Consider the following 18,516-nt stretch of genomic DNA (forward strand, 5'->3'; position numbering starts at 1 on the left):
GAGAGAGCAAATCGAGACGTGAAACTTAGGATTCTGGGGGTGATCAAAGCACCTTCACACCCCCGGGCAACGTATTCGATAATCTCACCAACCGCTCCTCTTTTTGAGAATCTTTAAATTTCCTTTGTCGAAAAATTGCCAATGATGTAGAGGAAATTAAAATTAAAAATTGAGAAAATAAGAACAACTCGATTTCGATCGAATCAAATCGCTTCATATTTTTAGGAAACTACACTTTTACCCTGGTTCGTAGTACACGGTGCATTTTTATCACCTGGTGTAAAATGCAGGATATAACTGTGAATAAATTTATTTCGAATAACGTGAATAACGAGTCGTTGATTGTGAAAAAGACGATTATTTAGCAAATTTGACCGGAGCTTTACCCGCTAAATATTTCAAATCGAAGTGCAATCACGGTGCAGAGAGCAACTCGTAAATCGCAGAGGCCGAACGTCCCATCACTTTTATCAATTCCAGGCCGAAAATGACGAGAACAAAGTACCATCGTATAAATTGCCCGCGGCACAAGTGAAATGAAGTAAAACTCGATAGCGTCGTACCGCAAATTTGCAGCTTGGTTGCCGAAATTAGCTCGATGAGGGACGTGAAAATCGGTTCTTGCTCGAATCTGCCTCGAGGGATGAAACGCGAAAGAGAACAGGAAACGGACTGGCCAACGGATAGAGATAGAGCGATACGGAGGAAGAGAGGGTACGAATAACCAATGAGCAACAGCCAGCAGAAAGATGGAGGGCCAGTGGAAAACAAAAAAAGAAAAGAAAGAAAAAAGAAAAAGGAAATGAATAGAATGGGGGAAACGAGACGAATAACGCGCGGAATCGAAATCGAGGAGGAAACACGGAAAATGTCACGCATAAATACGGATAACTAAGCGCGCAGCCAGAGAGGCAAAAGGAACAAATAGAATAACAAAAGAGAGAAGTGATTCGCGTTAAATGTATTCGAGTTCGCAATTCGTGCGCGACTGACGGCAAGCTTTGGCGAGATTGCTTTCGTTTTTCAATTAATTCGTAACGCGACCCACAGCAAACGGGATCTCGCGCATCAACCTCTAGCCCGGCGAAGAGACAAACGACGACGTGTGCTCTTGACAGCTCATTTCCAATTCCAGAATTCGGGTAACCGCGTCAATTATAGCTTTCGGTTTTCCAAATACTTTTATAACTTCTTCCATAAGGTATAGATACGCATAGATTTACTTATCCGGAAAATTAGCAACGATGAAATACAAGTAATCCAGAAGATACGCGATAGAAATGATCTAGATAGTATATACAGTATGTTAAAACCAATCAAATAACTCCATACATGTGAAGCAAAGATATTGATTTATCGAATATGGATGAGATTTATTCACATCGTACGTACGTGGTGTATCAATCTTTTGGTCTTTAATTTTATGAAATCGTACAGCCTGTTCATTCTTCTCGTTCGTATTAACATCGCGTCTTCTCGAGAACGTTTCGATGGAATTTTGGAAAATTCAATACCTGCTGCGTAGTTTTGCCCCGATTCTGCCACTGATAGAAGTGTTCAACATTCAGGGACCACCCAGGTGCGAAGCTGAATCCCTCTGTTGGGATCTGGGATGATGTAGTAGTTGCCGCGGCGATCGCTTGTTGGTACAGCGGTTCTGGTAGCTCGGTGTAAAGGCCTCGTCTACCAAACCACCCACCAAAGATGCACTTGTCGTCCACTTGACCTACATCTTGTCGCGATTGCATCAACTCCTTTTCTAACGTGTAAAGCGACTCGAATTCTAAAAACGACATTCCTGGCTCGTTTCCACCACCCGTGGAAGAGACACGAAGGCCGAGAACCATCTCGTCTTGTAGAAAATCTTCCTCAAACACAGATATGTATCTTCTAGGTGAACGTTTCGGAGAAGCTTTCGGACAATACGGTTGTACCTGCGACGTTTGCTGTCGCTCCTCCTGCTGCAAATATCTTTTAGGCGACTTTTTACTGGATTCCACGCTTTGAACACTTCGACGTGGGGATGTCGACGACACGGAAGACTTGGCGGGACTGGACGATGGAGAATCCGTGGCGGATTCTTGCGACTTCTTCGACGAATTTCCAGTTAAAGGCGATATCAGAGATTTCGGCGAAGTCAATTTGCAAATTTTACTCCTCGCGCCGTTATTGTTCCTAGGTAATATCACGGATGGCTTGAGTCCTGATGCACCGGACATCGTGACCACATTGCAACGTGGCAAAAATCGTTTCGAACCACTGAAAATTTCCCGATAAATCATCGATACTTTGTGCTTGCTTTTTCGAACGTTCCATTCGTCTTTTTCCCTGCTGTCGTTCTAATTCTTCACTCACACAATTTTTTATCTCTTGCTATCTCACGTATACGCGTGTCATGATTATTCTATGAAAGTGTAAAAATAATATTGCACACATATAAAGGTCGATAAATTATATTTATAAAAATTTCATCGATGATGTTCTCCAAGAGAATCAATTATCAGTTTCATGTATATAAATGGACATACTTCGCGAAAAAGAGAAGAGAGAACTATACAATGACCTAGGAAAACGTTTCTGTGCACGAAGGAGGAGTAACGAAGGAACGAAATCGCGAACCGTCTTTTGGAAATTATATCGTACGATCCTCCAAGTGTATAGAACGAGCACCCTTAGAAGGATCCTCGGCAGGACTGACGGTGTTTCAAAGCGTCCGATGCGCCACAGGACGACGTAGCCGTGGCGCGCTTGTGCGCGGGCGCACATCGCGTCATCGAATCTACAACAATGTTCGCACGGCGAAGCGCGACCAAATGAGAAGCGGCGAGAAGCCGCAATTATTTCACTTACGGCACTGCCACGAAATTTCCAACCAGTAACTTTACAAAGTTACTTGACACCTTTCTACCGAATTTTCACGCACGTGCCAGGTAATAGTTGACTACGAATTCCTTTGAACAACGTGGGAATACGATAGCCTCATCGATTCCCTATACGTTGTATGACGTAGAAGTTACATATCCGTGTGTTTATTCTCTTTTAATTTTGCTTCAATTTTGCTTTGCTATACAGGGTGGTTGGTAACTGGTGGTACAAGCGGAAAGCGGGTGATTCTACGCGAAAAAAGAAGTCGAAAATATAGAATAAAAATTTTTCGTTCGAGGCTTTGTTTTCGAAAAAATCGACTTTGAACTTTCGCTCGATACGCGTGCGGTACGTTATAACGGATCTCACTGTAGATCGTTGTCTCGATGGAAAAATTAAAAAAAAATTTTTATTCTATATTTTCGACTTCTTTTTTGGCGTAGAATCTCCCCTTTCGGCTTGTACCACCAGTTAACAACCACCCTGTATATTTGACGAATATCAAAAAGTAATACGTACGTACAGAATTTAATAGTTCGCCTTGAGAAACGAAAAAAAACATTCAGCTTATAATAGTTCAAAAAATTGGTTTATTAAAATCAAACTAACTAAAATAAATGGTTCTAAAACAACCTACTCTTTTATGTTCGTATTAATTCAAAAATTCGTTTCAATGCAAAAAGAAAAAGTGTTACCCGATGATATTAGCAAACATTGCGTAAAAACAAAGCTCTTCCAATTCATATTTTCTTATCTCTAAACTGCAAAGATAATTTAAATATTTACCATGTATTACAAATTCTAGCGTTGGAAATCGTTTTCCTCTGTATGCTCTTTCTTTTTATCATATAAGAAGCACCGCAACGATGTCCCTCTATTATACCGAGTTGTTAAAGAAATCGAAAGATCGACGACATACTTGTAAGAAAGCACCATTCTAAAACGTCTAGGTACATACTTATTTTTCGCGGTTCCTGTTGGCGAGAGGAAAAACCGCGATAAGGAGACCGACAAAAGCTTCAAGGGTCAATATCGAAAGGTGGTTTCCCCGATCTCCGATCGTCGCGTCGGTGCTATTTTCGAGAGGGGTTCGAGCAAGAAAAATCACAAGCGAGGCGTGTGTACACGGGGGTGAATATTATAAAAGCACTCGAGAAAAAAGAGAAGGCTGTTGGTCTCCTGGTGATGACTGTGGAATCGGCGTCGGTATGGAAAAGGTACATGAAAACGTTCCACCCTCGAAGAAGTCCCCCTTCGTACGACAACGTGACGAGTGTCGGTACAGTGCAAGCAAACCGTAACCCTGACTGGATCTACATATTGATAGCGAATGCTCAGCGCACCAGAAGATTTTGGATGCATGATAAGTAACCCATGACCATCTAACCAGATTTCCTAGTTACGCGAGTAGGTTTAACTGTACGACCCAATACGATTTATAGACAGAGATAATGTTGTTATTTCAATACGAATTAGAAAAATAAAGATATTTTCACGCAATAAAGTATTAGTTTATTAATCATTGATATATTACTTTATTAAACTATAAGTTTGTTAATTAGTTTTTTTTAAATATTAGGTTATTAATAATATTAATTTGAACTTTATGGCTTTATGGTTTTATCAAAGGTCCACTCTATTTTTTATTCAAACACTTTGTTATGAAATTTTTTATTAAAATGGGTATTGTTAGAAGAAACTTTACAGGACTAACGACGAATAGTAGCGAGGAAAAAGTATTATAAAAATTTCATGATAACAAAAAAGTTTATAATATAGCAAGTTTCTTTTATCAGTAAACAAAAAAAATCGATACCACATGGTGGCGAAGGGGTGATTAAAGAGAGCCCTCGAAATAATTAATAAAGCCACACCAAGCTTATGCTTGTCTGCTTCCCGATTTCTAGTTTCCCATTCAATGGCCTTCCCGGCGACTTACTTTCTCGTTTCCACGAATTCAATATAATAACGCAGACCAACGACCCTGTGGCTTAGCCCTTTGGATCAGGGGCTCCCAATTATTTCGATTAGAAAGCACTGCCTACACAGTCGAAGAAACATGGAAATTATCGAGAAGCCGATGACAACCGCTACCAACTTCCGACTACGCAAAGGGTGGCTTACGGAAAACGTTATTGCCATGTCACTGGCTTCGGGATTATTACGAATCACTTTTTCCACATGAAAGTGAATCCCTCTGTACACAAGGACCCCTCATATACGATCCTCATTCGCTTTCGTTCGATCGAAACTTTCATCGATAGAAGCATCGATTATTTAACTGGTTTTTATACGTTATACTTAATGAACCCATTAGATCAATCCAGTGAACTACTTGTCTAGTAATACTCGTTCTACAACTTGTTGAACGCATAATATACGCGATATTATACCTTTATCGTTTCAATTGCAATTTCGTTGCCAAATCATTTTATTTAAACTGAATTTTTGTTGTACTGGTTCAAACTACAATGATACCTTATATGTATAACATGACGATAAACACGATAAAAAGCAGTTAACGGTAACATTATTATTAAGAACTATGGAAATATAAAAGATAACTTAATATTTGAACATATAAATATAAAAGTAATTAAAAAATGTTAAATAAAAATGTTTCGTTCAAAACGTTACTTTCGATAAAGATGTAGATATATGTGAAATGCGCGCGCAGCCGATGGCGTTCTATTTAGTAGATACATAATTATAACAGACTTTTGTTTCAAGCTGAAAATTAAAAATAGCTCGGAATTTAATTGATGATATTCAAATTCCGGATAAATATTTCATATAAATCAATAAATCTCTTTAGTACAGATATCTTTAGCATCGACGAAGTTAGAAATTTGTTGCATAAATAGATAGAAACGTTAAAGGTTAGGATGCATAAAACAAGATTACGTCAATGTAATACATACATTTCTTATCGTTAGTAGCGAAGAAAACGAGAATAATTTAATAACTCTTGATGATTAATTTAAACGATAAAGCATTGCACAAGCTGGTACAACATTCGTGACAAGTTTGAAAGTGTACGAATAAAAAGATGTATTCCCTTATACAGAAAGCTCTCGTGACTAGTTGATCTTACCTGTCTCTGCTCCGGCACACGAAGGTTTAGTTATAATCGTCCCGAGGGCTCAACAAATACGAAACAGGAAATAAAAGAAGGAGATTCGCCTACAGAGTCGATATCACTCGAAAGAAAAAGAATGCCGTGACACATTTGGACGGTGCACGTATAACCGCGTTATATCTCCCGTACGTGGTTTCGCGACTGAGGGTGGTGAACCACGCGGAATAAATGGTCGATGGGCTCGGTTCACCTAAGAAGGATATTCGAATTCCTTACGAGCAGGACAAACGTCTTAGGAGGGAATTGCTTCCTTCCATACTCGACGAAAACCAATCTCTATCGACTACTGACGCCGTATCGAGGATCTATTCGATTTTGAAGATATTAATTTCGCGGGAAACCATACGTGATTCGAATTCAATATGCTTAGGTAAGCTCATATTCGACTTATTTTCTTCTCATAACTGAAACGTTATTGAAAATGTGCAAGGGTCTGATAAAATATAATTAATTTAGCACACCGTTTAAGCAATCTCAAACAAATTTATTTATTTTTTGTTTTATCGAATATATCTTAGACCGATAGTGTGTAACGTATACGTATTTACGAAGTGTGAAGTGTCGCCATCCCTCGGTAAGAAATAACAACACTAATAGCCTTTCTCTTTAATGGGAAGCTTGAACGGTATGTCGGATCTCGTGAAGGGTCTAACAGAAAGGAACAGGAATGCAAGGTTAACGCTAGCGAGGAACCATCCTCATGAATGAGAAGCACGCACGCTTTACACGCATATGATCGCGCCGCGCCGTAGCTTGTGGAGAAACGCATCGTCGAAAGAGGGTGAACGTAATTCCTTTGCACCACGTGGTTGCACACCCACGGGACTTGCTTCGCCCCTGGAACGTGACTCATAAGATTTATAGCTGTCTCCGTAAGTATTACTAGACCTTCCGATTTTTCGTGACGTACAATTGGCTAAACGTTCGTAGATCTTCACTTCGTGGAATATATTGTTACGATTGTATAACTATACATGTAGGTATAGTGACTCATAGAAGCGTTTGACTATTTTTAACGGGGAACTTTTAACGAACATGCTATTTGTGTTATATAAAACTTTCAGAAACCTTATAATAACATCGCGAATGTTGTATTGACAATATTTTGAAACAAATTCCAAGATGTATATTACGTAAATATGGAAATTGCAAGGTATCTACTGCAAGCATACATCTTATAAAGGTTAGAATTTACTCAGTTTCTAATTACAATTAATGAACGACAATAACGATACTTGATATGTAAATTGTAGAAAAGAAAAAGTTTACCCGAGCTTGTCGTTTCTCGCAAGGGCAGTTTCGCAATTTTTCCAATTGCTCCTCAATCAAGTAAAACGCTGTATATTTCTGACTCTCCGGGGACAACGGTGAATCTGGAGATCCGAATCCGGAACTTTTGCTGCCACTGCTCTTGATCGAAGTTGCTGATATATCCTTTACGTTAGTCGATGTATCCTTTAACGGCGATAAAGGCGACAGAGGGGAACCTATGCCCGAACTTTCCGAACTAGAATTTACAAGACCTCGTCCATTCGAAATCTGTTTCTTCGGTCTTGCTTTTGGAATCAAACTTTTTGTCTTGATCGTATCTAACTTCCGCTTCGCTCCGGAAACCTTCATAACTTTCGATACCTTTGATTTCCATTCGAAAGATTCTCGATATAACTTCAAATCAAAATCCTTCTTTATATTAACTTTCGAACTTTCGTTCGACAACTCTTGGCCTGAATCGTCTATGTCATTTGTTACGGTTAATTCAAATAATGAATTAATAGAATCTTCCATTCTGATACTTTTAATTTTATTGGCACTGTCTTCTTGAGTTTCCACGTGCTTTCTTATTTTGCTAATAAATTCCGTACTTTCTTCTTTCGTTGTGTCATTCGAATTCTCTAAATGTGAATTATACGAACATGATAATGTTTCTTCGATCCAGTTGCAAGGTAAATTTCGTTCCTCGCTGAAAGATTTTATATTAGATGGCAAATCCTGAAATTTTTCAGCATCTTCGTTCTTTCTACGCGTATCTCCCTCGCAAGGGGTTGCGCAAGAACGAGGGTGCTCTAAACCGTTTCCATTATCTTTAATGGCGGTATCTTCCATTTCGTTTGATCTGCGCTTGCTTGAAAAGAATTCGGATACGACGTTCTCATATCCTAGCAATCGGCTATCGAACGATTTTAGAAGCCTTAGGCCGTAACCACCAATACAATCTTTTACTTCGTAATATTCTACATTTTCAAAGCAATTGCTCGAGATCGGAACCGATGTATTCAAGGACGTGGGCCTCCTTTTTACAGTACCGGTTTCATGACTGGGAGAATCCCAATCCACGTGGAAAGTTCTTCTCTTTGACGACATGTTAATATCTTTTTCCATATTTGATTATCACTAACGTATTACTTTATTTTATGTCTGTATCGAATCGGAAGTTCTGATGACGCTTAGGTAATTTTATGTTCAATGAGAAACTGTGTAAAAATAAATAACATAACGTTTGAATAGCCATTATAACTTTCTCAAAGTTATCGCACCTTCGAAACAAAATTAAACGAACGGAAAAATATGTAACCGGTAGTTAGGGAATAATTTAATCACATTAATTACTTGATATCCGTATCAAAACGGAAATTCTGCTGACACTTTCCCATCTTTATTCTTATCAAGCACGGTAATCACAGTTACTACGAAAGATATCCCGAAACACCGTCATATTTATAATCAAGTAAATTACTTTTCACTTTTATTCCATTCGACGTTTCACTTAATTACAAAGCAGATTTAGTCCATCACTAACTTCGACTTCTTAATTCCCTTTGAAAAAGAGAACTCACAGTATCGATCACATACAGATATCCAATCACTTTAATTCGCTTTGCTTCACACTCTAGAAACTCTATATACCGAAGCAGTAAGAGCGCGAGTAATCGAAAGAAAAAGGCGAAAGAACGTAAAAACTCGTCTACCAGAGGCGTTGAAAGGAATCACGAAGTTCGACTCGGCCGTCAATGAAACAGATAAGCGTATTTTTGGGTTCTTGCACTCAGACAATAGATGCACTTGCCGAGGGTGCCTCGGGCAAACTGAAACCACCCCTAGGCACACAACCACCCTCCAGCGTTAGATCGGGCGCTAGGAGTATAAGTGGGTGCACATGGAAAAGTCCATGGGACCCTAGGCGCCTAGTCCAGCCCCCTATCATAGCTTTGGGGCTAAAAACTAATTACATTCGGCTACGGGGTTGGTGCATGATCGTACCATATTGCAACGAGCAACACTCGTTCTTACCAATACGTTGTTATGAATTCCACAAGACACGTCCGTCTACCGCTATACAAACCCTTTCGTTCAAACATGTGTTGAGAGAAACGCTTACTGTTATATCTGGCAGTGCGCAATGGAATAGAAACAATTTTATTTGACAGAGCATAATGGAGATTCTAATCAACGAGAACAAAAACTGATGAAAAAGAGATGTGTGAATTTCGTTATGACGTTCGTGAAAATCAAATGTAAAGAATGAGTATATACGTATAGATATACACAATTAGATGTACGCAATAAATATTTATATTTTACCTTTCCTTTCGTGTGTTTAATTAATGAGATTTTGCTCCAATCAAAGTATGTCAAAATGTAAATATATTAAAACGCAAGGGAAGATCAAATAAGAAATTTCAGTATTCGAATGCGGTTTTAAAAGTATGTTATCGCTAGTTGAGTCAGTGATAATAGATACTTCTGCTTATCCGACGGGTTCCATCTTATTGTTTTCGTAGCGTAATGCGCGCTGCTCATGAATATCATTTGGATAAAATCTCATCGGTCTATCCGGCAGCCGTAACAGGGTCTTGAAACCCCATACCACGAACCAGTCACCACAAGACACATCCCCTAATTCTTCATCTGGACCGTAAAAATAGGAGACCGATACGGACACGTTTTGTAAATTGCGTTGGTGCATTTTTAACTATATGTATAAACGCGTAATATCTTAAAATGTTTTAACGTTAGTTTTATGAACAATTGTCTTCTTCTAATTTCGTAAAATGTTGTTTGTCGTATGATTAACGATTTCAAATTATATTTCTCTTTATTTAAAGCCTAGATGATATAGTAGTATATATGTAATTATTATCGGTCAAAGCATAAGTTTAATGAAAAATATTGGAAATTCGGTATGTGCGCTTAAGCGTTGAAAATGAAGGGTTCATGCTACGCAGGATTGCGTGGGATATATTTTGACGTCGATTTTGCGAGGGATCGCGGTAGCATAATGGACCTTCAGCGCCAACATCGTGGTCTCCTCCATCAAACTACGTCCATTGCCATTCCCCGATCACGGGGACAGAAACATCATAAAATGTAATCCACAAATATGAGAAACCATAGTATATCTCGAATAGATTCATGAAACAAACAGTAGCTCGTTATCATTTTTTTTTTTTTTTTTTTTTATATGACGAAAGGAATATGTTCTTTCTAATTAAAAAGAAATTTAACAAGATGGTTTAATCTCCATAATGTCAGAACAGTAATTTTTAATTGAAAACGTGACTCATACTGAGGAAGCTAGTCATACTCCAAGAATGAATCAAACCTCCCCACTGAAACAAAGTCCTCCTGGCCTCGAGTTTTCAGGAAATAAACGATCCGTGCCAAATAGGTCTTAAATCATTACTTTTGAGAATAAGCCAACCCTTCTTCGGCTAGACATGGATTCGTTTCTTTCCCTCTAAGGTTGAATGCGTTAACTTAATTTTCCAGCTCTATCCATGAAACAAATTACTCTTAGCTGTTATACAATCACATAATATAATATAAGTACATATAATCATTTTGTATAACCATCTGTTTTATTATTCGTCTTATTTTTTTTTTATCATTGTTATTCCTTTTAAAATATTTTATTGTTACTCGATCGATTCAAGAAACGTTCAATCCATTTGGAGAAGATCATGCGTTTAAGGGTTAAAGAATTAAACGCCGCTGAGAAATTTATCATTAAAATTGCTTAATACTTTCATCAACGCTGTCGCGATAAAGATAATCCCCGAGGTTCGCACGCAAAAGAGAGCTAGTCGAACAACAAAAAATCTCGATCCACTTGCGGGTTGACCACAAGCTCGTGTATTAACGAATGGGATTTCGCGGGTCGGAGCTTACAACTTATAATCCCGACACATCCCGTTATAGGTTACCCGCCTGGCTCGTCCGAAGATTAAGCTTGCACCCCCGTGTGTTGCACACAGGAATAAGCATCCCCCGTGATACTCTGCATCGCTTGCCAATTCCCTCCCCTTCTCATCCCCTTGAATCAGCTTAAGCTGTGCACGCGTGCATGCATCATTTAGCTCATGCTTTGCTCGCGTAAACGCATCGAATATTATACAATTCCAACTACAATATTGCCGTGATCGAACGAGTAAATTGAATCTGGGAGGCAAACGAGCCTTAATAGGAGACGTGCCTTCCAGGCTGCACCCTTTGTACGTGATTAGAATGATACATCACGATCGGAATAATTAGGCTGACGTGTTTAAGACCGTAGATCTCCGGTACCAGATTGTTGCACAAGAAACTTTGTTCCTTCAAAGTTCATTGATCGATGATAATAATAAAATCTTGGGTAATTTAGTTATGAAGTATGTAATAGCGACAAACGAATATTATTAACGTGTTTCGATTTAACGAAGCAAACATGGTGGTTACATTTTTGTGAAATTGATTTGCTTTTGTTTATTGTAAAACTGCGAACTTTTACGCGATTATGGGAAATTCGACGATGCAAAAATGTACACGATGCGCATGATATCCAAAAGTATATAAAATATCCCAATCAAAGAACTCGTTACGATATTTAACAGATGAAACAAATCTCTGTTTAGTTACCTTGTTAAAAATATAAATTCGGGTAAACATTCGCAGTCTATTTTTATTATGGACCATGTAATTTCAAAATATGATCATTCCATGTGAAACACGTTTATCGACGACGGTCAAAAGCTCGATGGATAAGCTACGCTCGTGCAGAAGAGAGTTAAGTTTCCGACGTAGTTTACCGACGTATCTCGAGAGATGGAGCTTTCGAAGCACTAAACACGAGCGGAAGATCGCGCTTGCGAGGCAAGGTCGGACCGAGCTTACGCGCGCTCTGCTCCCACTATGGATTTGCCATTAATTCGAAGCACCGAGAAACTTTTGTCCCGCACGCGCGCACCCTCCACGTTCAAACTACCTGCGGGTTTCCCAAAAAAGGAGCACGTCATAGAATACCATCTGGCAGAAAGCAATTTTGTCATAACTATCGTTCTTTCTCTATCCATATAGAAATGTAGGTCGAATATAATATGCATACTGCAAAGGAAGTACAATGGTGACTCAGACACGTGACGTTGTCAAGCTAGAAATCTATGACGCAACGTTCACATAAACTCGATTAATTATCAGATAAATCGTATTAACGAATAAGTAACAGATTTTAACGATAATCTACCATATTAAAATACGATGAAATAATAGTTAACAGATGAAGATAAGACTGGACGAGTTTCTAAAAAATACATTACAAGGATCGGTTGAAAGGATCTGTTAGCGCCTAAGCCTAGTGCCAAAGTGAAATCACATCTGAATTCTCGGTCACGTACTCGAGAGAGGAATAAAAAAAAAGAGGGAAAAAGAGGAAACGGTCCTGTTCTATGAAACGGCAGAAAACGATGCGCCCCCTCGCGATACAGCGTTTTCACGTCGACGAAACGGCACGAAGCGAGGGGGCGGATTTTCCCACGTGGCTGTTAGATCATGCGCGTCCCGTTCCAGGAAAAGTTTAGTCCGTGAGCCGCGTTTATTGCGGCCGAGTATTACCTTGACTCCTGGAGATAGGGGAATGGAGAACGGCACGCCGAGCAGGAGGGCATTACCAGCGGATCGACGCTGGAAAAGCGAAAGTTGACTTTAAACTTTCAAGGGGATCGTTCCGCGTGTCGCCAGCTTTTGCTTTTTCTCTCGTTTCGCTTATTCACCAGGACGTTTCGTTTCACTTTCCGCTCCCTGTGACGGAGGAAACCGCATTAGCAGTCGCGGATCCGGTGTTGACGAATTTCGTCCCGTTTGATATCACGAACCTAGACATACCGTTTGATTTACGGTTGAATCGCCGGACGAATTAAAACGAAATTAACCGTGACAAGATTAATCGTCCTGTAGCGCTTTTTTTCTCGCTTTAGCATCGAAAGCCGTCAACGAAGCTCTCGTCGATGTTGGATAATGTATTTTGAAAAAGAATTTCAACATATTTTAGTTTATACAATAAACTTTAATATTTGAACGACAACAAATTCATAGAATAATAATTTTATTGTCAACGTTCCGGCATGGTAAGATCGGTGAAAGAATATTATCGGCCTAAATGCGCGCACTCATTTCCTCCGACGAGCATTTCAAAGGAACAACCGTGCGTTTCAACGTCTCGCAGAAAGACTAATTGTTTGAACAAGATTGCGCTCACGCACGTGTACGTCGATGCCGTCGTCAGAAACCGCCTAGAATTAATTGATCTTGATCCCTGATCCTGTAGCGTGTTTATCTGCCACTAATATTCAATTTTTCATTTCGTGTTCTTCAATGGTCATTAACACGCGAACAAGTGGGTAAACGAAACTCGAGTATCGAAGACTCGTTATAACATGGGAAAGGACAGTATCGTTCGGTTTTATGGCTGGCCACTATCTTTCCTTTGCCTTTCATACCCCTCTCGACTCTCTACCCTTACGTTACATAGTATCACGCATGCCTTCACTAGCTCTCCCTTCGCCTTCCAGCAAAACTTTCGAGAATTTACACGCAGACCGCTTTTTGCTCGTTACTTTCTGTTGCACAAAGCGATACGATAATTCATGCGTATGTGTAACCGTTGATAACGACAACCTGGCTTTTTATTAATTCCCTACATTCTCTCATTTTTTGCCCCTCTTGTTTCATCTCGAACGATGACAAAATGAAACGATATTACTACCGTTGTAGATAATTATTTTCATTGCCAATATTTTCTACTTACTAGTATAGACAATGGGTGATTTATCGTTGGACGTCTGACTATAGATTAACTTATACTACTTGTTCTCCTTGTTCGACCATCGTAACGAGCGTCCATACGATATTGTCGATATACAATCTCATCGGTAATTCGATAAATGTGATTTTTAGATTACAATAACTTATTGTACAATACTGAGAAGCGTCGGTTCTATAAGCGTGAAATAGAATACGAAACACTTACAGTAAATTTTCCCAATCGAGACTCAAAGCGCTGTTCTCCCTTTACGAATATATCGCTATACATGGGTTCGCCATTATCTTTGCTATTACTTTTAATTGAAAATTATGAACAGGTCGTACGTAAAGTACACAAGTACACTGAACATCGACAGTATATAACAACTACATAACACTTCGCTCGTTCCGCCTCATTTACGAGACAGATTTTATAATCGTTTTCCTAAATGTACATTACGACGTAAAATATTAGAATTACAATTATTCAGGACGCTAGTTTTCCTTTGTATCGTGCAATAATTTTCGTCAAATTGTCGTCGCATCATTTCTATTTACGATGCAATATAACATCACTGCGGTAAATTTCAGGATCACGACAAAGTTTAATATATCGCGGCAGAAATTATCTACGATGATTTACTAACGGCCCCCTAAGAGCTAGAAATATGCGGTTCTCCAATACATTCTTAGCAAAATAATGTCACGCTGGGGTGAGTAGCACGTGGAATCTTTCTTTTTTCTTGCTTTGGCCCGCGATATTTCCCGAGGTACCCCAAAGAAGCGGTATTAGGGCTTAGAATTTGAAACAGCCTGAGCCAACCAGCCAACGAGCCCTGGGGTTGGAACGTTACAGCTGCTGTCACATAAATATCCTGGAAACACCCCCCCCTCCTGCCCCGAATTCTAGAAGCACGGGTGGTCCCACCCCCTCCCCCTCCCCCGCAGTCCTCGCGTAAAGTTGCAGAAACTCCACTGGTATTGATTCTCAATTCTTACGACAACGAAAGTGAGAACAGAAAAGAGTGGAAGAAATCGAGGAGGAAAGTGCGAGCGAAAGAGGGCTTAGGTTGGAGAACTTTCGAGGTTCCATATATCAACAACGCTTTCTTACAACTTCGAAATCAAAAGAAATCACGTTGTACCGATAGACATACGTTTAACGAGAAGTTACAAGAATCTGTCGAAAGAGATTGGAGGGTTGATGTTCGATCTACTTCGAAGTTTATCCTAATTCCGAGTAATATTCATAATATTATCATGTTAAGGGGCCGACGTTAGTTTTAATATGATTAAAGTTGTAGTTTGGTAGCGTGGGGATGCATAATAATGTGCCGCGCGCCAGGGTAAAGGGGTAAAGAAGACTCGATAGCGCGATAAGTTTAGAACTTCGTAACCTTGACTAAGTCGAGAGGGGGTAATGGAACGATCAAATTCGGAAGATTCGAAGGTTTCATGGGTAAAGTTTACTTAGTAATTCCATTGCGAGTTAAAATTAACTGAATCTGTTATTCAGCTGTTCGAGCGAAGCGAGACGATATTTTTTATTCGCAACAACTAATTATTCATAATCGATGCGTTTCTCCTCGCTTTATAAACGATTGTCGTTTATCTTCGAGCGTTGGAGAATTACTTAGGTATATTAAATTTTCACACGCATAATTATACGTATAAATTAAGTTATACGCACGGAAAGATTTTCGTGCACGATATTTGATCGTTATTTAACTACTAGTTCGATGTGAGTTCAATTTCCTTCTTATGCTTTGGCCCCTAGAGGAGGTAATACGATAACGAGTGATATTAGGGACACGAAAAGCCTTTGATCGAAATTTCAAGGACGTACACATTAATGGTAATAGTGTCATTACGTGTCCTACAGTCAGTGTCTAGTTTCACGTAAATACGTCGTACAATTCTACACGTAAGTACTTATCACTAATTGCACGATGATTTATGAGATATTTAAGAAGGGAATAATTAGTGAAATACCCGGGGTGCATATGTAAACATGTCTCCCTAGTGTTGATATGGCAATTAATATCGACTTTTGATTTACGACCGCCTTTATTCACCTATCGCGATACCGGAATTTCCTTATATATCTCTCGTTCCTACGAGCCTGATATTCAAATTACCAGAGGAAATGTGCTAGTTTCGTGACAACTATTTCTCGTTGTAAATCGGCACTTTAAACGAAACTGCCATCGAAATACATTTAATAAAAAAAAAAAAAACATTTAAGATAAGAAAATTTTCTTAGCTCAGGAACTGTTTGTTTTTTATTGAAAAAGATAGTAAGATCGCGTGTCACTAAAACGACACGAGTAGAATGATCCTGAAATTATCTACAGGGTGGTTGGTAACTGGTGGTACAAGCGGAAAGGGGGTGATTCTACGCGAAAAAAGAAGTCGAAAATATAGAATAAAAATTTTTTTTAATTTTTTTTTAATTTTTCCATCGAGACAACGATCTACAGTGAAAATTCAAAGTCGATTTTCTCGAAAACAAAGCCTCAAACGAAAAATTTTTATTCTATATCTTCGACTTCTTTTTTCGCGTAGAATCACCCCCTTTCCGCTTGTACCACCAGTTATCAACCACCCTGTATATTAGCAGGAATTGTGATAAAGATCTAAAAGCAATACGTTGATGGTTGAACTCATAATGCTTTTCTCTCTTTCCATGTCAAACTTCTGATTAAAAACAGGCAGATAGAACTTTCGACGAATGAGCCGATATATGTATTAAGTTCGAAAAATATCCTTCTCTTACACACACGTCGTTTACAACGACGTATTTTTATACAAACATGAAACCTAATCTGCCGAACGTTGTGATCTTTATTTTGATAGAACCAAATGGATCGTACGTAATTCGATAAAATAATATAAAACGAGAAATATTGTGCGTCCATTGTTTCCTTATAAAACGAAAGAAACTTTTCGGACGAAACATATGTATAAAAATTTAAGAAAATGAAGGTTAGAAAATGAGGAAAGGATATTGCGTATTTATGATACGCCGAAAGAAACGTAAAGAAAGGCAAATGTGGAAAGAAATCTGCAGAAGAGAGAAAGAATAGCTCACGGCACGTAAGGTCTGCCCTTAATCGCGATGCGTGACAGGGGTTCTACCAAACAACCCCGGTAATATTAATCTTCGATTAAAGGCTTATCGTGGCACGTGGGCATGGGCGCGGAAAATTCGGCAACGCGAAAAACTTGGGGAGCACCTTATCTCACCACTCCTCAACTTCCCTACTTTTGTGTACACGATTTAAAAAATAACCTCAAACCTTCGTTCAGATGGTTCTATAAATCGCATTTCTTCAAAAATCGTTTTCATAGATTACAGAACATGTCTTATATTTATTCAGCCAGACGAGAATTTAACGCCAGAACTACTAGCCCCGACATGACCAATTTATAATTTTTCATAACGATATCATAGATTTACAACGGTGCAGTTTCGGGATTTTGAACGACTTTTTCTAAAATATTAAACGTGTTAGTCATTATTGTATTGTACATAGTATATGGGTAAAAGCTTGCCTCGAGTGTATTATTTTGTAGTTGATTCAAAGTCTTATACGTTTAATCGTCGATAATTCTAGCGCTAAGTGTTTAATTTCCATAATCAGCGGTTAAAATTCGACGACAAATGTTCACGCACGTTGACTAAGATATTCATAAATTCCATAATCGGAAGACCTATCATCTACGAGGTTAAATATATCTTCGTAGATCCTCTGGAAGCAGCTCCAACTTAATCCATAGCCCGCTAGTTAATAATTTTGGTAACAGGACTGCAGACTCTGTCTCGACGGTTATTAAGTGTTGCGTTGAACGAAAACTGGAAGCCGAAAATGAAACTTTACTTCTAGAGAATTCTCGTATTCGAGGAGAGCGTCTCGTCGTGGAACGATCCGCGCGGTCACAGGAATAAAACTCGACTCTAATCGAAGCGAAACGAACAGTCGTATGAAATTGTCTCATGACGATATCTCGAGTCGTATTCGCGATATCGATGCTACAACGATAACCACCCTCCTGTTCTGTGTGTGCTCAATATGTTGCGAGAAACTCGCATCGGGGGCAGAGTGCCTGAGAGAAGCATTCACGGAGATATCGAGGCAATTCCGGAACGATGGTTAGGTCGATCCTCGAATGGCTAATCGATGCCTGACCGTGCAAATACGCTCGAAGGGCATTCACACGAGGCAAGGTACGCATCCCCAAGTCGGCTTTTCACCCCACGTTCCTCTCCCTTATGCAATAATTTTTACGTTGACACTCGCGAGATCTTACGGTGCGTTTCTCCATTCTCCATTCTCCATTAAGCGTATATTCTTCCTATCCTCTGAGACTATGGAACTGGCAATATTCGCGTACGATAGATAGTCTGACGATAGTCTACTGACATTTCGCATGTAGATATGGAACGAATACTTGACAGA

At 39.2% G+C, this 18,516-nt stretch overlaps 1 protein-coding gene across 3 annotated transcripts in view; it reads right to left on the bottom strand.

The window, feature by feature from the left end:
* The window catches only part of LOC126865001 (protein sickie), a 192,863-nt gene that overhangs the window by 160,155 nt on the left and 14,192 nt on the right, over window positions 1–18,516 (bottom strand). For 2 of the 3 annotated variants that reach the window (XM_050616996.1, XM_050616995.1), the window contains exon 1: window positions 1,515–2,234. The exons of the other annotated variant lie outside the window; for it this stretch is intronic. In XM_050616996.1, the coding sequence (XP_050472953.1) occupies window positions 1,515–2,219 (705 nt within the window). In that variant the 5' untranslated portion in view covers window positions 2,220–2,234. Of the gene's footprint in view, window positions 1–1,514; window positions 2,235–18,516 lie in introns of those variants that run through there. 3 annotated transcript variants of the gene reach the window in all.

This window comes from Bombus huntii, chromosome 4 (genome assembly GCF_024542735.1).
Source record: "Bombus huntii isolate Logan2020A chromosome 4, iyBomHunt1.1, whole genome shotgun sequence".
NCBI classification, from domain to species: Eukaryota; Metazoa; Arthropoda; class Insecta; order Hymenoptera; family Apidae; genus Bombus; species Bombus huntii.